This window comes from Sylvia atricapilla, chromosome 25 (assembly GCF_009819655.1).
Source record: "Sylvia atricapilla isolate bSylAtr1 chromosome 25, bSylAtr1.pri, whole genome shotgun sequence".
In the NCBI taxonomy this organism is placed as follows: domain Eukaryota; kingdom Metazoa; phylum Chordata; class Aves; order Passeriformes; family Sylviidae; genus Sylvia; species Sylvia atricapilla.
The window spans coordinates 6047636-6075536 of NC_089164.1; the positions used below are offsets into that span (position 1 = coordinate 6047636).

Here is a 27901-nt window from a genome sequence, read left to right on the forward strand (position 1 = left end):
CGGCTGCCGAAATAGCAGCTCACAAGTGTTGCATTCCTCGCTGGGCGCCGGGCACATTCCTGCGGCGCTGCCCGCCCCGGGGTGGGCGCTGGAGCCCCCTTAAAGCCTCCTGCCCCAAAGAGCCTTTCCCAGACCCCGCCGGCTCCCCGCGCTCCCCGGCATCAGCAGCGCTCAGGTACGGTTGGGGCGGCGCCGCCCCTCCCGGGGAGGGATGCGCTGGATCCACACCCGGGAGGGAAGCGGCTCAGGGTTCGGGGTGTTCCCGGCCGCTCTCTTGGGGTGTTTTGTGCCACGGAGGCATTCCTATGCATAAAACATCAGGACCCTCTCCAGCGGCTTGTATTTGCAATTTGTCTTTTAAACCACCTTGATAGGTGCCCAGGTGGGTGAGATGGATTTTGGCTGCCCTGGTTCCAGGGAAATCTCCCAGATCCCCATTGCTCGTGTCTCTGCAGGGGACCGCAGGGATGTGATGGTACCCATGGCCAGCCTGGCCCTGGCTCTCTGGCAGGCCAGGGGGTAGGTTAGGGATGGGCTGCTCCTGTGCCTGGTCTGACCCTGCCAAGCAGGACTGGAGCAGGGCAATGACCCATTCCTGGAGCAAACTGTGGGAAAGGAGAGCTCCGTGTCTGGGCAGCCTGGAGGAAAGTAGTGACTCAGAACTGTGGAGGATAAACTCAGCCCCAGAGCGGTGAGCAGCCAGCCCTGAGCTAAAGGATAGGGGGATTTCGAGGAGTGTGAAGAATATCTGGATTGTTTAATACACTGCAAATTCTGGGAGAAGTTCTGTAGTCAGTGCAGTATTTCCTCTTTGTCTCTGTGATGTCTGCTGGGTTCTCCTAATTCTACCAAATCAGATTTGCAAGCTTTAATGAAAAGATTTATGTGTTTCTGTGCAGAGGATGCATAAATATTTCCTTGAACCACTTTTTCTCTTGTGTACCTTTTTAACAGTGCTGGGTTTGTTGCTGTTCCCTCAGCTCTGTGGGATTACACAGTGTCTGAGGGAAAAGGGCAATGAGAATGTAGGAAGAGGCTTGCACACTGTTGGGACTGGGAACCCTCTTCTCTCATGTAATGAAATAATAGTGTGGAGCCTTGGTTGCTCCGAGGCTATACAAATGATTTGGCCAAACTTGGGGCAACAGGACCATGCCAAGCTGGGGGAAAAGTGGGAATTGATGTTTGTGAGGAAGCAGAGATCCCAGAGATGGTGCTGGAGGGGATGCTTCGAACCAAGCCCCGGACTCCTCAGAGGAAAGGGGACAGTGACAGCAGGAGCCAGCAGGAGCAGGCGGTGACCCTGAGGCAGAGGGGGCTGAGTTTTGCCTTTATTTGTCTTCAAAAAGCACCTTGTGAATAACAGTGAGATTAGAGACCCTCTGGAGCCGTGGTTATGCCAAGGTTCCCCTCTTGGAATGCCCCTTTCCCATGCCTGAGCATTCCAACCCTGGATCCAGCATCTTGAATAAGCACTCCTAAGGCCTGGCCGACCTATCATGGGTAATAAATGCTCGACAGATGTAGCCAGGAGCAGTTGTTCCCAGACTCCGGGCAGCAGGAGCAGGGAAGCCTTGCTGCTCTGGGAACAGGTGGTTCAGCGCATGGAATTTATTTCCAGAGCTGCCTTGCATCGTCCTGTGGCATCTCAGCCCTGCTGAGGGCTGGCACAAGCAGAGGACAGGGCTGGGCTGGGCCTGGGGCTCTGGGTTACTCCAGGATGCCCAGGGGTGGGGCTGCTGGGTACAGATCTCACAGTGCAGTGCTGGGTGAAGGTCAGATGAGGTGAGTTGATGAGCAAAGTCCTCTGGAGCACAGCTGGGAGGGAGACAGATGTGCTGGGAAGATGAAAGGCTGTTTCTGCAGAGGTTTTAGCCCTAAAACCAGGGCTAAATTACAAAACTAGGTTGTAAATTATTCCCTTTAGCTAACAGGGGAGAAATGCTCCTGCTGAGCCCAGGCTGTCCCTTTTCCAGCAGTTCTGCACTTGGAGAGCTGGGCTGGGAGGGTTTGCAGGGGTCTTGTGCTGTGGCTGGTGCAGGGCTGTAAATCTGAGAGAAGGGGTCATCCCTGGATGGAAGGAATAGTTGGGAAGCAAAACAAGCTGAACACTGCCATGGGGTGATTTTCCTGTCCCCTGAGCAAACACAGCCCATGAGAGGGCTGGGCCAGGGGGGCTGAGTGCCCGGGACATGACTCTTGACAGAGTTATCGGTGGGACAGGAGGCTGTGTCCAATCTGCCTCCTGTTTGGGGCAAGCTGTGATCCTGGGACAGGAGCGGGGCAGGCGCCTTATCTCTGCTGAGATAACGCTGTCACAACCTGGCTGGGGACAGCTGGGAGCTCCAAGTGCTTTGGAGAGAAGCAGCATCTCTGTGCCCCTGTCCTGGTGCTGAGGGACAGACTGTGCTGGCCCTTATCTCACTTCTAACCCTCACTTTTTCCAATCTGCCTCAAACTCTGCCAGAGAACCAGGGATGTCAGACACGGAGGAGGTCACCGAGGAGTATGAGCAGTAAGTGGGGTGGTTTTAATTCCCTTTTTTTCTCCCTCTTCCCACTTTCTCACAGCAGCATTGCTTGGAAGTGCTCTCACTGTTACTCCAGCACACACCATGGACCCCCAGCCTGTACCCCTCTGCCCTGGCAGTGCCTGACCTCAGCAGTGGGAATTTGTGTTGGGAGTTGCATCCACACCCATGGGCAGGACAAGGATGGTTCCTATATTAAAAATTCTGCAGTCTAAATCCATGAGACAGAGATGGGAAAACCCAAGGCCACCAATCTGTTGCTGATGGGGTCCTGCTGTCACATCCAGAGCATCACTCTCCAAGGCCCAGATTTGAGAGCAGCATCTGCTGATGGAGGCTGCTGGGCCAGGAGGCACATCCTGGAGAGATGGGGTTGGGGTTATAGGGCTGAGTTCAAACACAGCTCCCACTTCTCATCCACCAGCAGAGAATGGGGACCTGAGTCCTCTGGTGTTTCAGTGCCACAACAGACTTGAGTGTGTCACCAATCTGTCCCTCTGAGTCAGGCCATGCATCTCCCCCGTGGTAAGGGAAGGACCTGGGGGCAAAGGTGGGATGTGAGATGCCCATTTCTGGGATTACAGGCAGAGATCATTCATCTTCTCATGCTGCAAAATGGTGAGGTGCCCTGACCAAAGTGCCAGTCCAGACTTCAGCCCCTGCTCTCCACAGCCTGCAGGGTGACCTGGGCCTTGTCCCTGTCCCCACTGTCACCTGTCAGCCACCCCCACACTGTCCCCATGAGAAAGGGGAGCCAGCCTTGAGAAAATCCCAATTTCCCCTCAGCCTCACTGATGGGCCCTGTTCCAGCAACTCGATGTGACTCTGTAAATTCCTGTTGTGCTTTGCAGGGAGCAGGAAGGTAAGAGGACATGGAGCACCTGCAGCTGCCCTGAAGCCAAAAGCTGATCAAAGAAACTCGAATAACCTGAGGCTTCTTTCCCTTTTCTCTGTCTGTGCCCTGTGTGCTCTGTGAAGAGGAGTGCGTGGAGGAAGGTAGGAGTTGTACCTGCAAGGACCAAGAACCAAATGTTGGGGCTTTGGTGTTTTGCTGGAGGTTTGGGGGTTGGCTCCTGGGCTGCAATGGGCAAATCATGTGCAGGAAAGGCAGATGTGATCATGTTTGAGAAGCCTGCACCTGAAACATCAGTAGGAACAAAATCAGCCTGAATTTTCTCAGGATCTCTTTTGTCAGTGATCCTTTGACTCAAACCAGGGCTTGCAATGCTGGACATGGGTGCTGGCAGAGGTGTGATAATGATATCCTAACAGGAGCTGGAGCCTCTGCTCAATGTGTGACAGTCTCACCCAAACTCAAACTTCCACCTGCCTCAGTGCAATGGAGACACAACCCTGGGCTGGGCTGGGCTGAGCCTCCGGCTGCTCCAGCACACTGCCAGGCAAAACACCCTGAGTAGAAAAGCAAAAGAGGTGCAGGGGGAAACCTCTGCAGTGCTCAAGTTCTCATCTCACGCATGCCAAAACTCTGTGGCACCTGACTAATCCCTGTGCTTATTCCTTCTCTCCTCCCTGGCTCAGAAGAGGAAGAATGGATAGAGGAAGACGACGGTAGTTATTGCACCTTTCATTATTTCCTCTCTCTGCTCTTGGGAATAGTCGTGGGTCGATGTGTTCTGCCTCTCCCTGGATGGGGAATGGTTTTCTTTCATTCTTCCACTTCTCTCTCTTCTTCCTGCACTCCACCCATTCCCTGCTGTGCTGTGTGTCCATCCTCTGTCTGTGCCTTATATCTGCCAGCCATGGTTTGCCGTCTTTGCTGTCTTCTTTTTCTTCCCTTCTGTCTGGCTGTGGCACCACGAGTGGCCCCAGGGCCTGCGGGCACAGCATCACTCCGGCTCCAGTGGAGGAATCCTGTGGGGACGCTGCTCCCTCCAGTGGAAAAAGGCTCCAGCAGTGTCACAAATGAGATTGGGAAGGTGCCAGGGGCACATTCTCTGCCACTCCTGTAGTTCACTGCTGGAGCAGAGCAATAGAAATCCCTCCTTCCTTCCTGGGATGTGAGGGATGTTCCTTCTTGGGCTGTGAGGCAATGGGAGCATGAGACGGAATGAGGGACAAGCCAGGAGGTGGCGATAAATCCTTCAATTCCATTAATTTTGGGGGGTTTGCCCTGCTGAGCACCGAGCAGCCCTCAGGTAAGGTGAGGGAGGAACCCTTTGCTTGCCGAGCACCTGTTTCTTTCCTGCGGCTGCGGCTTCCCCGGGTCTCTCGGCTCTGTGCCACAATTATCCCAAAGCAGGAGGTGCAGGGAGCCAGGGACCAGCGCTGCTGGACTCAGCTGCCCGCTATTCCACAGGTCAGGAAGAGCAGGTAGAGGAGGCGGAGGAGGAAACCGAGGAAGCCAAGGCAGAAGGTGAGTGGGGGCTGTGCCAGGGAGCTCCCGTGGCTTGGCTGGGCCGTGCTCTGCTCCAGGGGCTGCCAGGTGGGGGCTGGGCTGTCCCAGGGTGGCTGTGACAAGGGAACGTCACTTGGAGTGGCAGCTGTCCCCCAGATCTGGTGGGGGATGTCAAACTGAGATGCCCTTCCCTGCAATGTCTGGGCCCTACAAGCGTGAAGACAATGGTGTTTGCTGCTGGTGGCTGTGTCCAGCCCTCTGAAATAATGCCAAAATGGACCAAGCCTGTTTCACCAAGGGCTCCATTGCCTTAGAGGGGGTTTCCAGAGCTGGGATTGAGCTCTGTGTCTGATCATCAAAAGAGCATTGGATTCCATGAGGTGCATTTGGGGCATGGTGCATGACCCTGTGCTGTTACTGCTGCTGGGGCGGGCTCAGATCCCAGCTGTGACCCTAAGTCAGGGTGCTGGGACCTCTCTGTGCTGGGGGATATGACTGCCCTCACCCAGGGGTACTCATGTTCTCCTATTGCTTTTAAACAGAACAAGAAGATGAAACGAAAGCAGCAGGAGAAGGTAAAGTGGGAGCAGAGGAGAGATGGGTTTGGCCATCCCAGTCCCCTGAGACACTGGGCCCTTGTAACAGGGTTTTGGTGCTGAATTTATTTGCTACCAGAGGGACGATCTGTGATAAAAGGGGCAGAGCTACCCTGGCCACATCTTCCAGCAGGACAGGGGTAGCAGGAGGGATGGATTTCTGCTGCCTTGGGCAGAAATTCACCCAAAATACAGCAGGAGAGGGAGGCATTGCTGCTTTTCCAGCTTGAGCTCCTGCAAAAGTTGTTTGGATTCCTCCTGGAGAGGATCTCGGGCCCTCCTGGCCAGTCTGTGAGTGGGGGATGGCCCTCAAGGGTCTGCTCTCCCCCCGTTCATCCTGCAGGGGTAGAGTGGGGTTTGCAGTGGGGACAAGCATAGGAAAGAGGGGGACAGCCACCCCACAGTGTCCCTGGGCAGGACTATCCATGGGGACACAAAGCATCGTGTTTTCCACAGGTGGAGAGGGAGACCGGGAGCAGGAGCCTGGGGAAGGTGAAGTATCAGCCTCATTCCTTCTCCCTGAGTGGGGGGTACCAGGTGCTGCTCTGTTCAGCCAGAAGCACCAGCTGTGCCTCGGGCACAACATGTCCTCTGGCACAGGGCTGGCACCTCACTGCTGGGGGATGGTCCCTGTGGAGCCCCTGCTGCTGGGAGAGAGGGAGGGCTTGGCTCAGGGCGGGGGGTTGGGTCAAGGTGTGACAGGGATCCCCTCAGTGACACTGACCTTGTCTTTCTGTCCTGCTCCTGGGACCTGCAGGTGAATTGAAGCCAAAACCCAAGTAAGTGTGGCAGGGTTTTCCCTGGGGCAAGGTCTGAGTTGTGCCAGGGCAGAGGTTCCGTGTGACAGAGCCTGGTCCATAAAGGGTGGGGCGCAGGGAGCCACCAAAACATGGAAGCGGGTGGGACTGGGACATGGAGAGAAAAAGGGAGAGAAACAGATAGTGAAACACGGGCCATGAAGGGGACCCTGAGAACGAGGTCTTTAGGCAGTTCTGAAGCATTTTGTATGTGCCTTGGGAGAAGCTCAGCTGCCCTGTGATCCTGCAGGTGGCAAAAATGTGTGTGTGTGTGAGCATCCCAGCCTGGGGTACTGAGCCCAGGGTATGGCTAGCATGAGGTACACATTTCCAGGAGTGCCAACATTCCAGGGACTGAGCCCCAGGGGGCAGGATTGTGAACCATTGCCAGAAACCTGGGGGTTACTCCTGGGCCCCTGGGATGCTACAGTGTGGGAGGGAGATCTGCCCTCAGCCATCATCCCTTCATCCCTTTGTGCCCTTGCTGAGCATCTCCTGCCCTCCCTCAAGCACCGCAGGATGAGAGGATCCAGCTGCCTGTGCCATGTCACACCACAGCACATGGTGCCTTTTGAGGGGAGCTGCCAGCTCAGGGGGCCTGGCAAATGGCCCATGCCACATTGTCTGCAGCTAGCAGTTATTCCAGCCATGCAAGCACCTTGGAGTGTTTCCCAGGAATGCCACAGGTCTTCCTCTGTGGCTGCCCAGCTGGCACCTCCAGCAGGATGCATTGCACTCCCTTATCCTCCAGCTATGCCTACTCTGCATGCTTGGGGACTGTGGGGCTCAGAGGGGAGGGTGGGATGAGTGAACGGCATGTGCTGTCCCAGATCTGCTGCAGCCCAATCATGCTCCTGCTCTCCTTCCATTGCAGAGTCTTCATGCCCAACCTGGTGCCTCCTAAGATCCCAGATGGCGAGAGACTGGATTTTGATGTAAGTTGTGCCCCCAGTTGCCACCCTTGGGGGTGCTGCTCTCCTACTACTCCCCCTCAGTGTCTGGCAGCTGCTGGAGGCTCCAGCTGTTTGTGTTCGGTGCAGGACATTCACCGCAAGCGCATGGAGAAGGACCTGAACGAGCTGCAGGCCCTCATCGAAGCCCACTTTGAGAGCAGGAAGAAAGAGGAAGAGGAACTCCTGTCCCTGAAGGACAGGATTGTACGTGTTCAGCCTTCCCCTCTCTGGCTATACCCTGTCCCTGAGGGCACTCAGCCACTGTCCCTTTCCCACAGTCCTGGCAGACCTGGGACATCCCTGACCCTGCAGGACACAGCCGGAGGGCTGAGCCACATTTTTACCCCGGTGCCTATGAGCCATAAAAATTCCCTGAGCTGGAAGGGACCCACAAGGACCATCCACTCCAACCCTTGGCCCTGCACAGACACCCCAACAATCCCACTCTGTACATCCCTGAGAGCATTGTCCAAACACTACTGGAGCTCTTGAAAGCTTGGGGCTGTGCCTATTCCCTAGGGAGCCTGGTCAGTGCCCAGCACCCCCTGGGGGAAGAACCTTTCTCTGAGATCCAGCCTCACCCTCCGCTGGCACAGCTCCAGCCCTTCCCTTCCTGTCCCTGGTCACTGGCATGCCCCTGGTGTGGCTGCTGTTGTGCTGCAGTGCCTGATGCAGATGCACCTCTCTCTGGGGTCACTGTCCTCAGGTTCCCTTGGGGCTCTCAAGGTTCTTGGGGTCAGGGATCTGTCCCTTGGAAGAGAGAGGATGCAGATTCCCTGCAGTGTCCAAGCCAAGGTCCCTTCCCTGTGCAGGAGCAGCGACGAGCAGAGCGGGCAGAGCAGCAGCGGATCCGCAGTGAGCGGGAGAAGGAGCGCCAGGCCCGCATGGCCGTGAGTGACCTCTGGAAATGCAGCTTGGGAAGGGCTTGAGGAGTCTGGGGACATGAGCTGGGTGTCCATCCACCCACTGCTGACTGGCTTCTGACCCTGGCAGGAAGAAAGAGCTCGCAAGGAGGAAGAGGAGGCAAGGAAGAGGGCAGAGGAGGAGGCGCGGAAGAAGAAGGCGTTCTCCAACATGCTGCACTTTGGGGGTTATATGCAGAAGGTGGGACCCTTCCAAAGGGGGCTGGGATCGAGCCACTGCTGCTCCTGGGAAGGGCTCGGCCATGGGCTGACCTCGTCCGTGTGACACTGTGGGGTTTATGGGCAGGAGAGGGCAGGGAACTGCTCTTGGGTCAGGGGTTACAGGGCCAAAGTGAGCTCAGAGCTACCCTAAGCCCATCTCTGCTCTGCAGATATGCAGCTCCAACCTTGCCTCAGGGACAGGGATGGAGATAGTGACAAGGACAAGATGTCTTGTCCACTAGTGCCAAAATGTCCCCAAGGACCTTATGTGCTATCTGGAGTCCCAAAAGTTGAGGGTGTTGGGTGGAGAACTGGGGATGGGGGAGAGTTAATGCTGGGCAGACTTCCTTCTCTCCAGTGGACTGAGATGGAGATTTTCCTCAGTCAGAGAAAAAGGGTGGGAAGAAACAAACAGAGCGGGAAAAGAAGAAGAAGATCCTCAGTGAGCGACGGAAGCCCCTGAACATCGACCACCTCAGTGAGGACAAGCTGAGGTGAGCACAGGCTGCAGGAGGAGTGGCCAGGGCAGGAGCCCTGTGCTGGGTCCCAGCTCCTGTGCAGGATTCCGGGCTGGACACGGCTCCCTGGGGCTTCTAGCCGAGGGGAATGGCACAGCTGGAGATGGCCTGTGACACCCCAAGGGGGACACAGGCTCCAAGGCAGTGCAGGGCCACCATGGGCAGGCTGTGGCTGATGGCACCAGCCATGAGAGGGAGCCAGGGTCACACAGGTGGCACAGGTGTGTACTGAGGAGCCAGAGTCACATGGGTGGGACACGTGTCCTCCATATGTGCTGACCTTTCTCGTGGCTCTTGTCCCTGGATTCATTGCCCGGATAACACATCCCTGTCTGGGAGTCTCCAGAGAGGGAATGGGTGAGGGGTTGGCATCAGTGTCACATCCCTGCACTGAGCTCCCTGGGAGCCATAGTCCTTCCCTGCACTGTCCCCAGCTGGCTCTTCCTGTAGGGAAAAGGCCAAGGAGCTGTGGCAGAACATCCATGACCTGGAGGCTGAGAAATTTGACCTGCAGGAGAAGTTCAAACGGCAGAAATACGAGGTGAGCCCCAGGGCCTCTGTGTATTGTCCACCCGCTGTGTTCCTGACTGCTCCTTCTGCTCCCCAGCCAGGAGATGACCTGGGGTGTGCAAGTGATCGCCCAGCTCCTGGGGACATGCAGCTGGCACCACCACACAGCAAACACTTCACAGGCCAGGCAGGATGGAGCTCTGAGCAACCTGGCACAGTAAAAGGGTCCCAGCTTTTGGGACCCATGGTCCCTTGCCCATGGCAGGAGGTGGAATGAGGTGGGCTTGAAGGTCCCTTCCAACCCCAGCCATGCTGGGATTCTGGGATTCTAAAACACACAGAAAAATTGCTGGGGGAAAGGGAGCAGAAATGCATCTTAACCCAGCCCTTGTCCCCAGCCTGGGGCATCTTGTCAGAGCTCACCATCCACCTGCAGCTTTTACTGATAGACCTCACTATGCACCTGCATTTTCTTTTCACCAGTCCTCACCACTCACTGTTTTTTCTTGCAGATCAATGTCCTTCGAAACCGCATCAGTGACCACCAGAAAGTGTAAGTGGCTGCACACCCCTCTTCCATCTCCTGTCCTTCCAGGTCCAGCTCCCTGCTCTCCAGTTCCCCCGCTATGGATCTCCCTTGCTAAACCACCTCCTCCCCTTCCCTCTCCTGCCTCTGGTCTTGTTGGTGCCTGGCATTCCTGGACCTGCAGGTCTGTCCCAGGGACCTCAGTCTCTGCACTTTGCTCCTGACAGACCTCCATAGCCTCCCACTGTCACCAGCTTCCCCTCCCCAGAGACCTCTGCAAGGGATAGACTCCAGGAAGACCCCACCTCTGCATGGGAAGCTTTGTGTCCTGTGGGGTCCTTCCAGTCTCCAGCCTCCCCATCCCTGCAGGGGCTCTGCCCAGCATCTCAAGAAGCTGCTGGAGATCCCAGCTTGTCTAGCAGGGAAAGTGTGGGATTTGTGCAAGCCCACAAGGCCAGGGGGCCTGTCCCCATGCCCATGTTCCCTGCAAGTTGCTGGGGAACCCTTTGTAGGAGGGTGGAAGAGGGTGTTTAATCCCTACTCCCAGGAGGGCTCCAGTGCTCTCACATCCCCATCCCACTTTCCCCTCATGTGGGAGGTGCTCAGCCCACCCCATGTGTCAGGGGCAGCATCTCCCACTCACTTACACCAAGTCTCTCTTCTCTCCTGCCCTACCACGGCGTGATCCTGCAGCAAAGGGTGAGTAGAGACATTTCTGAGGGCTGTGTTTGTCTGTGCATGGGTGTTGTGTGTGTCTCTGCACAGGTGCTTGTGTGTGTGTCCTGTACATGTCCCGTGCATGTACACACTCCATGTGTGTTGCAGGGACACTGGGACCCCAGGGCAGCTGCAGGGCTCAAGGATGAGGCAGTCCCAAGGACTGGCAGCCAGAAATGCCCTTCACTGCCCACCCAAACCTCTTCCTCCTATGTGCTGCCCTGTGCCCAAGCAGTGCCTGCTCCCCCTGTGCTGGTTAAGGGGAACGATGGGCTGGGTCCTAAAGAATCCTGCAGCTGCTTTTATCCCTCTGCAGCCACAGATGCAACCTATCAATTCTTCTAGGAATAATTCCTGGGTGGGGGAGAAGCATAGGAAGGAAATGATGGATCCTTAGAATCACCTAGCAGCTGCATGAGCTTGTTCCCAGAGCGTCCCAAGACACTGATTTAGGTCCCAAGATTTACCTGGGGCCAGTGAAGACTGCCCTCAGGGTAGTTTCCAAAGGGAAAAGGCTGTAGGACCACTGACAGCACCCACCTCATCCTCCTTGTGTGGTCACTGATGCCTTTTTGCACATGCTTTTCTTCTTCCCTTGCAGATCCAAGGGTGCCCGTGGGAAGACCATGGTGGGCAGCCGATGGAAGTAGAGGCTCAGGGGGAGAGGAGGCCAAGCCCCAGGAACTGCAGTGGCTGCACAGAGCCCTGGCTGCAGAAATGGGGATTCCGAGGGGCAGAGGCCCCACGAGGTTCCCATCTCCACCCTCCAGTGGTGTTGTGTCTGTAAATAAAGAGGTGGTGAGGGGGTGCAGGTGTGCTCTCCATCCTGAGGCTCTGATCCCAAAGGACACAGCACAGGCTCAGCACAGCTCAAGGAATTGCCCACCTGTTCCCTGGGCTGTGAGAGGTCACAGTGACTACCCAGGACCCCCCAAGTAACTGTCCTTGTGCCTCCCAGCATTGTCTTGGCTACAGTCCTTGGCAGATTTGGTGATAGACCTCAGTGGTCTGAGCTGCTTTTCCTGCTGCTCTTCGGGGCAATCCTCATCATGGCCACTTTTGTTCTGCTTTTGCTGTATCAGAGCCTCACTCACTCCTCTCTGGTCACAGCTGGCCCTGTGGGACACCATGGACAGGGCATTGCTTCCAAGCCTCTTGGCTCATGGAATAGTCACTAACTCACCTTCCAGGCTATTTCCATTCCTATTTCCAGCTCTTGCTAAAGGCTCTGACCAGCTGTGTTTGCCTCCTTTGCATGCTACTGACAGCATGCAATGAAGCCTTGAGATAAAGCCATGTGAGGAGGCTGCTTAGGGGGCAGATCTCCTCCATCTGGCTGGGAATCTGCAGCACTTCACACATGTGCTGCCCCTGGGGCATGTCACCTGCAGACCCCCCAGTGTTCCTGGTGGGTCTGGATCTGGATCTGGATCTGGACCTGGATCTGGATCTGGACCTGGATCTGGATCTGGATCTGGACCTGGATCTGGATCTGCATATGGATGTGTATATGGACATGGGTCTGGACTGGCAGGCAGCCCAAGGCACCAGAGGTCCTGGAGAGCTGTTGCGCTGCCCTGTTGTGTTATGACAACTTGTCCCATGCTGTTGATAAACGGCATCCAAGAAGCCTTTCCCTGAGCAGTGAGGGTGGGAGGATGCACAGGATGGTGGATCGTGTCCCTTGGTGGGATGTTTTATATCGTCCTTGTTGGGGGGCTGCCTGTCCTCCCTTGGCCGGTTATGTGGGGGTGTTCTGCAGGTTTCTCCCGTGTGCTTATTTTGAATGACAATTTATTTTCCCCGCTTCAATACACACCACCAGGTTTTGGGGAATAAGGCTCTGGGAAGCTCAGAATCAGCGAGGCACACGTGGAGGACAACGAGCTCTCCACCACCTCCCTCCTCAAAGCCGAGGTGTGGAGGGCAAAGGGGAGAGCTGGGTAGGGTGGCAAAGTGAATTATCCAGAGGGTGGCCGAGTGATGGTCCAGCGAGTGACATTTCCAGCCTGCCTGATGCACGGCGACAGGAGACAGGAGCGCTGGGGGCAGTCAGCTGTATATCTGCCTTGGGAAAAAAGATCCCCTTTTGCAAGCTCTGAAGGTCCGTTCTCCCATCCTTCGCGGCAGGCGGAGGCAGGGCAGTGCCGGTGCCCGGTGCCGCAGCCCCGCAGCCGCTCTGCCCGTCCCTGGGGCTGGCAGCGCCCAGGGCGGCGGTACCCGGGCACTCCCTGCTTCCCACAGCGCTGCCTGTCCCGGCAGCTCCCGGCTCCGCTCCAGCCCGGATCGCTGCGCCCAAAGCTCCCGGCACCTCCCTCCGTGCGCCCGCTGCTCGCCGGCAGCGCCGGGGCCCTGCGGCTGAGTCAGCGCCATCCCACCCTGGCCCTCGTCATCCCGGCCCGGCCATTCCCGCTGCCAGTGCGCTGCTGCCGTGCCCGGCAGAGTGGGAGCAGGATGCTGCAATCCTCTGCGACGCGACAGACCAGCCTGGGGTGTTCGCTGGGGTCTCCCAGGGTGTTGGAAACGTCCCAGGTGTTGCACTGGCTGTGGGATGGTTGCAGTGGTTCCGGAGGTTGTGCCGAGGTTGGCTGGAGCATGGCACGGCTTCTGTGCTGGTGCTGGGGAGCGGCTCGGCCCTGAACCCCTCTCCAGCGGCTGCAGCTCCACCCGAGGGGCGTCTCTGATCTCTGCTCGCTGTGAGCAGGAGCCCAGGGGAGGGTCAGGCTGGATATTGTGAAAAAGGTTCTTCCCCCACAGGGTGCTGGGCACTGCCCAGGCTCCCCAGGGAATGGGCCCCGAGGCTGCCAGAGCTCCAGGAGTGTTTGGACAATGCTGCCAGGGATGCCCAGGGTGGGATTGTTGGGGTGTCTGTGCAGGGCCAGGAGCTGCACTGGATGATCGCCATGCATCCCTTCCAGCTCAGGGCATTCCAAGGCTCTGTGGTGTGCAGCTGTCCCCACCTGCCAATGGAGCACGTGGTGCAAATGGGTGAGTCTGGGATAGTACAACAGAGCAGGGCTGAGCCCAGAGTGAGGGATCCTAGGAGCAGCTTGGGGAGGGTGGTACAGGGTGTTCACAGACTTGAAGTGCTTTATTTTGAAGATCTGAGCAACCTGCTCTGTGGAGCCGTGGCAGGGGGTGGAATGGGATGAGCTCTAAGATCCTGTCAAAACCAATCCATTCAGTGATTCAGTGATTCCGTGTTTGGTTTGCAGTGCTCTGGTGTCCTCCAGCTCTGCTGTGGTCTCACTGTCCCTGTGGGCAGCAGCACCTCTGGCAGATCAAGGCACTGCCTGTGGTGTGAGGGGTAGGGAGCTCTGCCCTTCTCTAGCAGGGTACCTCCTGGGAGCTGTGATGCTGAACATTCCCTGACAGGCTGCAGAGGAGCAGCATCTCTGCCACAAGGCGTGGACACAGAGTCACAGAATTCCCTGCATTGGAAGGGACCCAGAGGGATCATCGAGTCCAGCTCTGTCCTGTGACCTTTGAGGAGCAGCCCCTTGTGCAGCACTTCTCTGGAGCACAGCTCATGGGAGCAGTGTCTGCTAGAGGAGTTCTGGAATCTCAGCCTCAGCACTGGGATCAGGGTTTGTCCCATGGAGTCTGTGCAGTGCAGGCACAGGAGCCCTTGGCTCCTGTGGAGATGCTGGCAGGAGCTGCAGTGTGCTGTGTGCTGGTGGCTGCAGTGCAGGGCTCGTGTGGCACAGGAGGGCTGTGCCCTCCCCAGGGTGCTGCCAATGTCCTGGTGGGAGTTCAAAGCTTCAGAGTCTGCTGCCAGCCCAGGGTCCAAATCCTCCTCGTGCAGTGTCCAGCACAGGTGTCCCAGCACTGCTGAGAAGCCCAGCCTGCAGCAGATGAGTGCCAGGGCTCACAAATCTGCAGCTCATGGCCTGTCAATGTATTCCCACACCAGGGCACTCCCCAGGGTCCCACTGTCCCCATGGGGTGGAATGGATGTGAGGGAGAATGCATTTGGCACTGAGAAGGTGCTGATAAATGCTGGGGTGATGTTTTGGGTTGTGCTTGTGCTAAAGCAGTGCTGGGAGTAAGGCAACCTCATGCTTTTCTCTGCCTGCTTGAGACCAGAGCAAAGCCACGGTGAAATATTGCAGAGCCTGGTGCTGCCATTGCATCCCACACAGCAACTGCCTGCTCATGGCTTTGGCCAGCTCCCGTTAGCTCCCTGCTCTGGGCAGCACGGGAGATGTTGGGATTGCTTTCCTGCGGCCATCTGGCCAATGCATGTCCCGAGGAACCAGGGTCAGGCAAGTGCCCACAGCATTATGGGTCAGGATGGAGCTACAGTGCCTCACAGGCCCTGTGGGGGACAGTGGTCCAGAAGCTCTTGAAGCTGGAATTCTGCTAGGGCCCCAGGGTCTCACCAGATGGGATGTGGGGCCTCTCACTGAGGATATCACTTGGGGCACAAGAGTGAGGGATCCCCTCACCCCCAGCTCAGAGATGGCAGATTGGGGAGTGGTGAAAGCTGGGAGGGTCAAGGGAGGTTTGCTAGGATGGAGCTGTGTCAGGGGAGAATTAGACTGGATATCAGGAAAAGTTTCTTCCCCCAGAGGGGGCTGGGCACTGTCCAGGCTTCCCAGGGAATGGCCATGACCTCAAGGCTGCCAGAGCTCCAGGAGTGTTTAAACAGTGCTGCCAGGGATGCACAGGGTGGGATTGTTGGGGTGTCTGTGCAGGGCAGGGGCTGGACAGGGTGATCCCTGTGCATCCCTTCCACGATTCTGTGATTCTGTGATCCAGTCCCACCTCCCTGCTCAATCAGGGAGGAATTGTATCCCCCTCAGGCACATCCTGGGTGGGTGGGCTGCTCTGCCTCTCCTGTCTGTCTCCCTGGGGAGCCCATCAGCCCCATTCCTGGTGCAGGATGGGGAACCTGAGTCCTGTGGGGCTGGAGAAGGGAAGAGCACTGGAGGGTAACACACCCTGACTCCTGTGCCCATTCCCTACTGCCCAGGTCTGGGTTTTGGTGCCATCCAGGGTGTACAGGGCTACACAGGGCAGGTGGCTCTGGACACGATCACTGTGGGGAGCCAGCAATGTCTATCCTTTGGAGTGTCCTGTAGAATTCACAGCTTCCAGCACCCGTGAATACATGTCCAGGGTGCCTGTGTCACCCTGATCCACAGTGCCACTGTTCCCACATAAGCAGTGGGTGCCCAGCCTCCAGCTCGAGCCAAGGCCAAATAACAACCAAAAACTCTGGAAAATGGACAAGTACAACTTTGGATTTCTAGCAGGTCAGGTCCAACAACCACCTGTAGATTAAAAGAGCAAAAGGACATAAATGCTGAACTTTGCAACACCTTCCAGACATGGAACCCTCACCATCAGAATCCCAAGTCCTGGTGTTGTAGTGCCATGGCCTCCTCACACAGCCCCTGCAGGGCAGTTCTGTTTGTTTCTGCAAACATCTGACGTTTGCAAGTTTCTCATGACTTTTTTTAAATGCCTTATAAAATTTCCAGTTTCATTGAGTGTTAGCCCTGTAAATCACTGCCCGTAGCAGCTCATTCACAGGTCTCAGTTAATGGCCTTTAATTGGTTAAAGTCACCCATGGTTTCTGCTGATTCCACAGATGTGTTAAGACACCGATGAAGTCTTTAATGCACCCCAAGCACAGTTTGGGTTTGGCACTGACACAATGCCCGTGTCTGTAAGACCAACCCCGCTGACACAGCAGGCAGCCATGCTCTGGAATGGAAGGAAGAGGCTTTGGCTGCTGTCTGGAACCAGCATTTTATTGGCACTTGGTGGAAGGAAAATGAGCTTCCTGGTGATTTGTGAATCACTGCCTTTGCATGTGCTCTCATGCCCTGGTTTCACTGTGGGCCCTGGGTGTAAACTCTGCTGCTCTGCGTAGGGCAGCAGTCCCTGGCAGGAGCACTGAGGGGTTGAGTCCTGCCTGGAGCTGGACTGGATCCCTGAGGTCCCTGACAGGTGAAGGTGGGGCTGCCCTGTGGGCCTGACCTGGTCCTGGGCCCCAAAGTGATCCCTGCAATGGTGGCTGTGGCAGGCACAGGCAAGGGATGGCACAGGGATATTTGGAGTGCTGCAGGGAATTGGTTCTGCTCAGCCCCAGCTCTCAACCCAGCCCCACATCCAAAGGCACATGGAGATGGGACTCACCCCGTAGAGATGGAATTCACTCCATGGATCTGTGATTCACTCCATGGAGATGGGACTTACTCCAGGAATCTGGGACTCAGCCTGGCTGAGCAGCTCATGAGGCTCTGCAGGAGCAGTGAGTGTGAGACAGGAGCCTTTAGCAGTGTCCCCCAGGTGTCACTTCTGGCAAACCCCTCAGTGACAGGTCTCAGAGCCCACCTTTTCAGTTTTGAGCCCATAGATCTTCAGGACAGTCTTGCTGCTCTCTGCTGACACCTCCTGCTCTGGGCTGCCCTGCACACACAGACACAGACACACACACAGACACGTGTGCAGTCCCAGGTGTGCGCACACACACACACACACACACACACACACAGAGGCAGCTCCACACTCGCAGTACCAGCCTCTGTGGAACCCCTCCAGAGGGAGCTGGAACAGCTGGGTAACCAGGGTGTTGGAAACGTCCCAGGTGTTGCACTGGCTGTGGGATGGTTGCAGTGGTTCTGGAGGTTGTGCCGAGGTTGGCTGGAGCATGGCACGGCTTCTGTGCTGGTGCTGGGGAGCAGCTCGGCCCTGAACCCCTCTCCAGCGGCTGCAGCTCCACCCGAGGGGCGTCTCTGATCTCTGCTCGCTGTGAACTGGGTCAGGGGATGCAGGGGGCACAGGGGGAATGGGGCACAGGGGGCTCCTCCCATGGCATTCCAGAGGCACTGCTGGTGGATGGGCAGGTCCCAGAGCCAGGGATGTGGCTTTGGGTGTCAGCCATTCACAGACACCGAGGGCTGAAGCCGAGGGCTGGAGGCTGTGTTGGCAGCAGGGAGGGCCCCAGATGGGCACTGCACAGGACACGTCAGAGGTGCAGGTGGCCTGCGCTGGAGGGATGCGGTGCCGTGTTCAGTTATAGTTTGGGTCTCTCTAATGGAAGCTCTCAGATCCCGGGTCTGTTGATAGCCAAAGACCCTTCCATGAGCTCGTTTAGAGAAGGATGGGATTTAGGTAGCCAAGAGCAAGGTCCTGCACCCTGGGCTCTCACTGCAGGAGCTGTGTGCCCTGCTCCAAAACTGTGGTCTACTGGAAACGGAAGGAGATGGAAATGGCCAGGTGTGAAGTCACAGGCTTTGCCTTCAGGCCTGAAATGATCCAAGCCTGGGAAAATCCTCATTACACAGCAATTCGCTTTGGATGTCCCGCTGTGAGAAATGAATATGCAAGAAGCTGCTCTGCTGCAGGTGACTGAAGTGCCTGACCCCTGTCCCGAGCTGCCACCACACCTCCCTCACCCCTACCTGCCCCCTGGGGCTGTGGCTGCCTCAGCATCCACACAGAACAGAGTTTGATCCTTCTGAAGGGAAGAGCAACAGAAGAAAGGAAAGCATCCCTTATCTGACAGCTCAGAGGGTGCAGCACTTGCTGATGAGGTGAAAAATTCAAGTTCATGCCCTTGTCTGATACAAACATGGCTTTGAGCTCTGGTTTTTAGCCCAGCTGAGGTAGGGTTGAAAATTGCAGCACTGAGTCTTGTTTTTGTGAGGTGCTGGTTTATCACATAATCCCAGAGTGGTTTGGGTTGGAAGGGACCTCAAATCCCATCCTGTTCCACCCGTGACCTGAGCAGGGACACCTTCCATTATCCCAGGGTGCTCCAAGGCCTGTCCAAGGTGGTCTTGGACACTCCCAGGGACCCACAGCTTCGCTGGGCACCCTGTACCAGGGCCTCCCCAGCCTCACAGGGCAGAATTTCTTCTTGATAGCCAATCCAGATCTCTCCTCTTTTAGTTTGAAACTGTTGCCCTTGTCCTCTCACTGTCTGTCTGGGTAAGAAGCTGCTCTTCCTCTTTTCTGTCAGCCCCGTGTAGGTATCAAAAGGCCACAAGGAGGTGTCCCCCAGTGTGTCAATCCAGCGCTTCAGGCTCACAACCACGCTGGGTTGTGGCACCCCCGGGACTGAAAGGGCTCCATCCCGTGCTTTCCTGGCTGCTCCAGGTTTGGGAGGGGCTGTGAGCCACGCACACCTTTTATCTGCCAAAAAACAAGGCTGTGTCTTGGCAGAGCAATAGATCCGGCTCTGATATTATGACAGAGGGAACACTTTGATCCAGGGAAACACTTTGATCTCTCTTGTGAATCAGATGCTGCTGATTAGCTGTAAAAATAGAGCAATTATCGTCACTTTTCACGTGGTGTGGCAGTGCTGTGCTGTCCCTGTCTCAGCTGTGCTGGGCAACCCTCAGAGAAAACTGACAGGACATGGAATTCAACAGAATATCAAGTTCAGCTGAATATGAAATTTAACTGAATATTAAAATCAACTAAGTCCTGTCATTCTCAAACTCTCAAATGTTTGGATCAGCATATCCTGGAAAAGGAACGTTTGGCTTTGAGAGGTTTTCCACCTCATGGTTTTTGTTTTGTTTCAAACTCTTTGATGAAATTACATCCTGTCAAAGACTCAGAAGCATTTCTGACTGCTGGAGGAGGACAGGTCTGGCCTCTCAGGCTGAGGATCTCGGGGTTGTCCCTCCTCACTACCCAGAGCACATCCCCAAGGCTGCCACGGTGGGTTGGCTGCACCAGGGTGGAGCAGGCTCACTGTGGAGGAGCTCTGAGCATTCCTGAGATCTCCCTACTGTAACTGATCCCTGGATATCATCAGTTCCCCGCAGGGCTCAAACGGACACTTCTCCAGCCACTCAGAGTGGATCAGGCACAGGAGGTTCAGCTTCAGCCCAGCTCTCCTAGCAGATCCACTCATGGCCTGATTTCAGTTCCAGGTCTCTCCTGGCAGTGGGCAAAGATGAACACTTCCAGAGGGTGATTCAGTACTGTGTGACTTGCAGGGCAGAGCCAGCACAGGGTCCTGGTTGGCAGGAGCATGCTGGGGGAGGATGGGAACCAACTCCTGAGTGTTTGCTGGATAGGGCAATCAGTCCTGGATGTTCCTGAGCCCTGTGATTAACTGCAGCCTCCAAACAGCATCACTGAGAAGAGCAGCTAAAGGATTCTGGAAACTGTTGGCATTTCTTGAATCCCAGTTGTAGCCTGAAGGCCCTTGGGACACAAACCCACAAACAGCTTGGAATGAAGGAAGAGCTTCTCTTTTGGGAAGAAGGAAAACTGATGCAAATGTCCCCAAGGCTTCTGTCCATGAACCAGGTGGCTCCAGGCAGGTGGGTACAGCATAAAACCCTCCCTGGATGGTTCCTGAAGAACCAGGACACAACCCCTTCGCAGGTTCCAGACCACAATGTCTGAGACAAGTATTTTGGAAATCTGTCTCAGTGCTCCATGGAAAAACACTGGGCCCGTGACTTCTGCCTCAGGGTGTGAGGGTTACAGGTGCAGAAATGTTCCTTGGAGGCACCTGACTCCTCCAGGGGAAGCTGCAGCTCTGGTTGGAGCTTTCCAGTGCCTCAGAGAACAGGGATGGACAGCAGGAGTGTTGTGGCAGCATCCTCGGCACCCTGCAGCCAGGTGGAATGGGTGCCTATGCTCCAGCTGGGAGCCCTACATGGAAATCCAGCAGCCCTGGGACTGGGTGTTGTGAGATGGGGCCCAGCATCCCTGAAAGGTCCCTTGGAAAGGCCCCTGCCCTTGAGCAAGACCCACAGTTGAGTTTCCTCCCCAGCAATCCCCCACAACCTGTGGGCTGGAATTTGCTGTGGATCTAGGGAAACTGGGTTAAATTTGGGCTGATGTTTCAAGATTCTGCCTCAGATTTTTGGACGTTTCAAGATTCTGCCTCAGAGACGGAGCAGAGATGTTTCCTGGTGGAAATACACACAGCTAGGCAGGAATCTCCAAGACAAAATTCTTGGCCTGAAATCTTTACATTCTTTTGTAGGGCAGAGGCTCTGACTTCATTTACCCATGTAGAAAACCAATGTTCTTGTCTCTATTTTGCCCAGGTAAATGTGACCCACATTCCCCAAAAGCCGAGGACCTGCAAGAGAAGTCACATTCTTGTGGCATTTAAGAATTTGCCCGAAGCAAGGAATAAGAGCTGGAACTTAACAGAGCTCCTCGAGCTGGAGGTGCATCTCCAAGGCTGAGTTAGTGGCACTAAAGCTAATTCTTCACTAACAGACAGTGGAATGGAGTTCATTTGGAATTAATAGTCCTGGGAAGAGGCTGTTTGCAGCCAGGGCCTGGCTGTGCGCAGTGGGATGTGCCTGGCTCCCTCTCTGGAGCTGAGATGAGCACAGGGATGTGAGCTCAGCAGTTTCACCCCGTGCCTGCAAATTGAAAGGAGGAGACCACACGGTTGGGTCTGGGGCATTCCTGTTGAGGTGTTGCTCTTTTGAAGTTGCTGGGGTTTCTCCTGGGCTGGGTCTGTCCCTGGAATGTGGATTGGGGCGACCAGTTGGGCCACTAAAGCCCTTGCTCCAAAATGAGTTTTTACTGAAAACTGCAAGGAGCTGTCGCAAGCACATTGACTCACTTGGTTTCTCAGCTCTTAGTTATGAGCTTGTGCTCTGGACAGTTAATTATTTGTTCTTGTGGAGGCTTTGAAGATGCAAAGCAGGCCAGAAGAGTGAAGTGTTATTAGCTCATTATCTGCAATCCTTTTTCTGTGACAGAGCAATGAAGTCCAGGCTCAGCCTGTGATGCTGAACAGCCCTAAAATCTGAGTTGTCCTCATACCCAGCTCTCTGATTTTTCTCTGTCTTACTCAAGGCTTGGTGATTCTTCTGTCTAAAGCTCTTTAACACCAGCCAGGCAGAACTGGAGGGCTCAGCATCTCAGCCCAGGCAATCAGCAACAGCTCCAGGATTGAACTTAGCCTGACAGAACACCTGGAAATTTGGAATTTGGGCCATTAGTTTAAGTCCTCTTTCTACTTGTTCCCACTTGGACACAAAAGCAGAGATGGGAGACAGTTTGGTTTTTTTACAATTTCTATCCTGAGGTTGGTGTGTTCAGGGTCAAGTTCAGCATCTGAGAAGCTGAGGTTTTTACAGAGAAGAGTACAATGAAGCAGCCCAGAAAGCCATGAATGAGCAGCTGAGGATGACTGAGAGTATGACTGAAGAGTTCTGATTAGCTCTGGCCACAGGAAGCAGCTCTTGAGCTGATTTGGTGCTCAAAGAGCAGATTTGGTAGTGACAGTTTTGTTTCATGTCTGCAAAGAAGAACTGGCCAGGCTGCTGCCCTGGGCACCACAGCAGCTCCAACAACTCCGTCTTCATAGCTGGGCACTGGTGCTGCTCCTGGCAATTTGGGATCTCACCTGAGGCACTTCAAAAGGCGGAGTGTGCAGGGATTTGGGCTGCTTCAAGGAACTGTGTGTCAGAACTGGTGCTTCCCCTCTGCTGCCCCCATTGCCGTGGTCTCACATGCAAAATGAGCCTCTTGTTGAATTCTAGACCATGCCTGAGAAGAAATATCCATCTGTTCCTTAGGGAGAGATAGCACATGGGCTGTCCTGGTCACCGTGCAGAGCTCCAGCCTGAGGCTCCAGCTGGGCCTGGGTGTGCCCCAGAAGCACCACAAGCCCTGTCTGTGGGAAAAGGCCCTGTTGAGTGTGAGCCTCAGCCCTGGGCACGTGCAAGAGCCTGAACGTAAATATGAATTAAACACCCAGCTGCTCCCAGGACTCACTCCTCACTGCAGGTTTCACTGATACCATCTCCCTGTGCCGAGCCAGACCCGAGCACTCACCTTCCCAGAGTCTTTTACAAGTTTTGTTTCCTGCTGTTGCTGGACAGAAATTATTAATTCCTCTTATCCCTTGATACCAGGAGGAATTCATGGTATTCCTTGTTTGGGGAACAAGATGTCTCCTTTTCACTGCCTTTTCTGGCTACTGGCACCAGTCCCCAATTTCCAGCTCTCATTTCAGTGCTGGCTTAGAGTCCTCTGAGAGGTAGGGCTGGGCAATCAGGTGAAGCTTCCTTTGCTACCCAGCCTCTCTTTGCACTGCTGGGTCTGACCAGAGATAGGGAAAGCAGCCACATATTGCCAAGGAAATGCAGTTAGAAGGGTTTCCACAGAGTTGAGCAAAATGAACATGAGTCAGAGCGCTCAGGATTTACAGAGAAGTCTCTTAATCCTGGCCATAAAGATGCGTTACCCTGCAGCACAAGGGTGGTGCTGAGTGTGCCAAGCTTTTCTCTGAAGATTTCTGCTTGCAAATAAAAGAAAGCAAATGTCTCGGGTAGGGTAATGACTGCAGGAGGAGGGAATTTCAGAGGAATGGGGATGGGAAGACAGGAGTTGGCAGAACTGCAGTGGTGGGAGCCCTTCAGGTGGAGCAGAGGCTGCAAGAGCCCTGCAGAGCTGCTGTGGTTTCACCTCCTTTGTTGGACTGGCAGTAGCTCCAGCTCCTGTCAGAGACACAAGAAATGGGTTCTTTGCTATCTCATCCTGCCAGGACAGAGCTTGTCTGGCTTCATGGAAAGAAGATTGTTCTTTTGCAGGGCAGTTTTAGAATGGGGGTTCTGTGCCTGTGCTCTCCCAGAAGATAAAGGGAGGTTCAGGCCACCCGCCTATGCCTGAGCATTCCTTGTCTTATTCTGCATGTCCTCAGACATCAGTGGGAACAGAAAACTGTTCATTTGCCCCTCCATCCACCTCTGCCTGGCCAGGAGGTGAACCACATGCTGGGCAGTTTATTTCTCTCCACTGGCTATGAAGAGAACTCAGAGCAGCTATCTCAGACTTCGGTGTCTAATTTGAAGCTGTCCAGTTAAGGGTGGGGAAACCTTCTAGATGTGGTGGTCGAGCTCAGTTTATGGACAGGTATTGGTGGCACCTTAAAAAGAAAAACAAAACAAAACAAAACAGAACCCCACCCAGGAAGCTGCCAATGCTGCAATTCTATCCACAGAGATGGGAGGGCAGGTGCTGTGGGCATCCTCTGCTTTCACACTGAGCATGGCTACCCTGCCCTGCACCAGCACTGCTGGCACATTTGTCCTGAATAAATTATGCTTGGAGACCCCCCCACCCCCCACTTCCCTCCCCAAGCTCAAAAACACCAAATCAAAGAACCGTAGAATGGTTTGGGTTGGAAAGGGCCTCAAGGATCATCAGTTCCAATCCCCTGCCATGGACAGGAACACCTTCCATGAGACCAGTTCACTCCAGTCAGGGTTCTGAGGGTATCACAGAGCATCTGAGGTTATGTGAGGAGTTTTCTGCCAGGATTTCCAGGAAGGAGGAGGCACAGGGATGCCTGAGCTGCCTCTCCTGCGGGGAGTTGTGGAGCTAACTCAGGACCAAAGCAGGTCCCCTGTGTTCACGGCCTGAGACCTTCCCAAACCCAGCAGAACAGACACCCAGGGGCCCAAACAGATACCTGGAGATGGGAGAAACCCACTCCTGGCTGGGAATGTTGAAGGAAAGAGGCTGTCATGGTGCCAGTCCCTCTGCCTACTGTGGCCCCAGGGGAGGGTGACAGGGTCATGGCAACAGCCTGGGCACGGGAACCTCATGTTCCTGGTCCTCCTTGGAAGGAGGAGCCCAGTGGCACATCCATAAACATGGACAGAAATAGCCACAGTGCTCTCACATGGGGATTGTCCCTGCAGCATCTTCCCAAAGGGAAGCTGGACACAGGGATGATTTTGGCCTGGTTCCTTCTCGGGGCTTGGCCTCAGGCTGAGCCCCACTTGTGCTCCCGTGGTGAGAGCTCAGTTCTGGAGGGTGTTCTGGAACTTTGGCTCGTTCATGGAAGGTGCCTGTGGCTCTGTTGCTGCCAGATCACAGCCACCTTGTCCTTAGCACAGCTGTGGTGCTGCAGGACACTGCACATGTCCCCTGCACGATCTGCTCCTGTCCCCCAGCTCAGGTGGAGGGGAAAAGGCCCCCTCCCTCTGTCAAACCCCAGGAGATGTGTGGGATAAACCCCAGCCCTGGTTTCTGGGGATTGCACAGCCCCACAAATGTGCTGGCACATCCCCCTTCAGGGATGGTCCATGGCAGAAGGGTGGTGGCAGGGGACACTAAGTGGGAAGATGTTCCCACATCCCGTGCTCTTGGCTCTGTCAGCACTGGGCTCTGCTTGACTTGTCCCAGGGGAAAAGCTGAGCAGTCCTGCGCGTAAGTAGAGGTGTCTGTGAGCATCCCACCCCACCCCACCCCACCCCATCCCATCCCATCCCACCCCATCCCATCCCATCCCATCCCATCCCATCCCATCCCATCCCATCCCATCCCATCCCATCCCATCCCATCCCATCCCATCCCCTTCCTGGAGATCTGAGAGGTCGCCCTCAGCCTGTTACAGCCCCAGCTGCCGGAGGAAAAGCTCAGCCCTCCGTCTCTCCCTCCTCGCTGACTCAGCACACAGCTCCGTCCGTGCTTTGGCCGCGGTTCCTGGCCCTGCCGATGGGATCGGGCTGCCGTGGGTCTGACACTCTCGTGCTCTGCCTTTTTTGGGAGTCTCTCCAGGCTCTGCCTGCTGCTGTTCCCCGCAGGGCAGGGCAATGACTCAGCCCCAGTGGCTCCTTTCCCACGCTGGCTCAGCCGGCAGAGGTGCTGCTGCTGCTCTCGGGAGCTTGGGGCAGGCTCCAGAGGCAGAAGGGTGCTGGGTGTGGGATCTGCTCCCTGTACCAGGGAGTCAAACGCACCCTGAGACATCTCCTGGCTCCTCTTCTCCTGTTTTGGCGCATCCTGCGGGAAATCATTTCTGTGTGACTTCTGGCCTACCCTTGGGAAAAAAAAAAGAAAAATATTTGGGATAGGCACAGACAGTTTCTCATTGCACAGCCAAGAATGACAGAAGACATTTAAGAGCTGTGCTACTGCCTGGGAAATCTGGGGTCCCACTGAAATCCTGCTGATGACCCTGCTCCAATGATCCTTTCTAGTGTGTTTCTCCCTCTTGGAAGAAAGCAGGAATCAATTTTCACCATGGGTAAAATGTGGTAAAGAAAAGATGAGGGTGGAACTCAAAGGCTCCCAGATCATCTCCAAATTTTCCTTTCACATTTTTTGAGCATTTCTTTCAGCCCTGGGAAAACCAGTGGGACTGATTTTCCTGTTCTGCCAGAAGAGATCCTCGTTGACTGAAGCAGGAGTTACCTGTACTGGGAGAGAAAGAGGCTTCCTGGAGAAGGAGTAAAAAACATTGGGAAGAAAGCACTGAGATGCACAAAGCAAATCTCTGCTGCCCTTCACTGGACAGCAAAGGCTGGGGCATCTACCACACTGAAACTTGGCCTGGGGACCCAAAAGCAGTGACAGGGACAGCCTGAGCTCAGCTCTCTCAGTAAGATCCTTACCTTGTGAGGCTCTTTGTGGAGAGAAGTGCCAGGGAAAGGCAGGAGGAACTCTCCTTCTCTGGGAAAGTATTTGGGTTTTGCAGTGCCAGGAACATCCAATATATTTATAACCTTTGAAAATTTCCACCTGCCTTTTTTCCCATGACATTCTCTTGGGAAGCCAGACCCACCTTGGACATGAGAGGATTGTTCCCTGCTGCCCAGCCTGGGGGGGTTTGGCTGCTTTCCCCTTCCTCTGCAGAAATGCAGCCAGGGCAGGGCCCCTGCAAGCTCTGCACCCACACAATGGCAAGCTCTGGGACTGCTGCAGGAACTGTGCTCAGCTCTGGCCACCTCCCACCTTTGGGATACTCGAGATCTCATCCAGGAACTGAAATATTGGCCAAAGTGTTGGCCAAGACCAGATCTGCTTCCTAAAAATGCCTGTCAGCAGTTCCCCCTTCTCAATGACATTCCCCATATCCTGCAAGGATTCCTGCAGTGCTCTTTTTGTGCTGAATCACTTTCTTGGTCTCCATCAGCTGGGATGAGGAGCCTGGGAGCACCAGGGATCTCATTTCTGCACCAGGGATCTCATGTCATCTCATTCCTGTCACCACATCCAGGAGGGGGTAAGAGAGAGGTAATTACATCAAAAGCTCTCATCAAAGCCTTTTCTGCATGAGAGGATCAAGCTGCAGAGAGTTGTGATGGGAGTCTGAGAAGCATTCCTGGGGCTTGGGAGTAGATGCCACCTCCTGACAAACTGCTCTCAATTTTGTTTATCAGGAAAATGTTGCTCTGGGTATCACTGCTGTCCCCACCCTGATGGAGACAGTCTGTGAAGGCTCAGGCTCAGTTTTATGCATCCCGTCAGTGCACAGGAGAAGCTTCCTGGAGCTGGATGAAAAGGACATGGCCCTGTGCTGGGGGGGCTCTGGGTGCAAATGCCAAACTCTGGTGCACAGGCCCCATGTGGGACAGGTGTCCTGCTATGGGCTGCCAGGTGTCTCCCACAGCGTGCCCTGTGGGGCTGTCACTGGCCATGGGGCCACAGCAGAGCCCCATGTGCTTGGGGTGGTCCCACCCAGTAGCTGGGAAAGTGACACAGAAGGACTTTGCTGAGCCAGTTTGTCCCAGTGGGAGCTTTGTGTGTCCCTGAAGGAGATGTTGGTGCTGTGGGGTCCTTGGGGCTGTTGAGGTTTCTGGCCTGGGCCTGGTGCTTCCTACAGGTGCCCTGCACAGTTCAGGGTGGAATCTGGGCCGTCGAATTCTCTTGCATGGGAAGTGGTATGGCCTGGGAAAGCTGGCAAGTTCTGGTGCCTGGGACCCATGGGATGGAATCCCATGGACCTGAAGATGAAGAGTGGGGTCTGCCCTGAAGCATCCCAGGCAGAGAAAAAGGATTCAGACATTGTGCTGTGGGATGGGAAGGGGCCGTGCCAGGGGCTGCCTGCCTGGTGGGATAAGGCTTTGCTGGTAGAACCCTATGCATTATTGGGGATCCCAGGGTTGTAGGATCTGTATGCTTTCCAAGGATTTAGTGCCTGCTCACTCTGGGGCAAGTGCTCTGTGGGTGCTCTGCAGCCTGTAGCATCCATTTTCTCCCCTTGAATCCTGCTGCAAATCCTGTTACACCTGAGCTAAATTAGCATTTCTGACTTTTGGAGCTGGGTTCTGAAGGGACTCATTCACAGCACAGCTGAATCCCACCTTGGTTGCCTTTTTCTTGCAACCTTCCTGTAGTCTTTATGTGTCCACTGACCTCCCTATCCAAATATGGGCTTTTTTTTGGCCACACACAGGATGCAGACCCCAAAAAGACCCAGTGTTTTCTTGGGATTCATTTCACCTGCTGCACATGGACAAAGGTCCAAGCACGTGGTTGTGTGTTGGCTCCGCTGGTGAGCAAGAATTCATTTCCCAACTGGAGATGTGTTC

General features: G+C 55.1%; 1 protein-coding gene across 2 annotated transcripts; it reads left to right on the forward strand.

The window, feature by feature from the left end:
* The first annotated feature begins 76 nt into the window (after positions 1-76).
* TNNT2 (troponin T2, cardiac type) lies at positions 77-11438 on the forward strand. Of its 2 annotated transcripts, XM_066335808.1 has the most exons (18): positions 77-175; positions 2468-2515; positions 3382-3392; positions 3509-3526; positions 4070-4099; positions 4848-4904; positions 5438-5461; positions 5939-5974; positions 6240-6261; positions 7154-7214; positions 7320-7436; positions 8045-8122; positions 8226-8336; positions 8741-8850; positions 9325-9415; positions 9897-9937; positions 10604-10609; positions 11229-11438. In XM_066335808.1, the coding sequence occupies exons 2-18, from the start codon at positions 2478-2480 to the stop codon at positions 11275-11277; spliced, it is 900 nt and encodes a 299-aa protein (XP_066191905.1). In that variant the 5' UTR covers positions 77-175; positions 2468-2477; the 3' UTR covers positions 11278-11438. The 2 variants fall into 2 exon arrangements, with proteins under 2 accessions (XP_066191905.1, XP_066191904.1); XM_066335807.1 differs by lacking the exons at positions 77-175; positions 2468-2515; positions 3382-3392; ... (1 more) ...; positions 10604-10609; positions 11229-11438 and having other exon boundaries at positions 3505-3526; positions 9897-10169.
* Positions 11439-27901: the final 16463 nt, after the last annotated feature.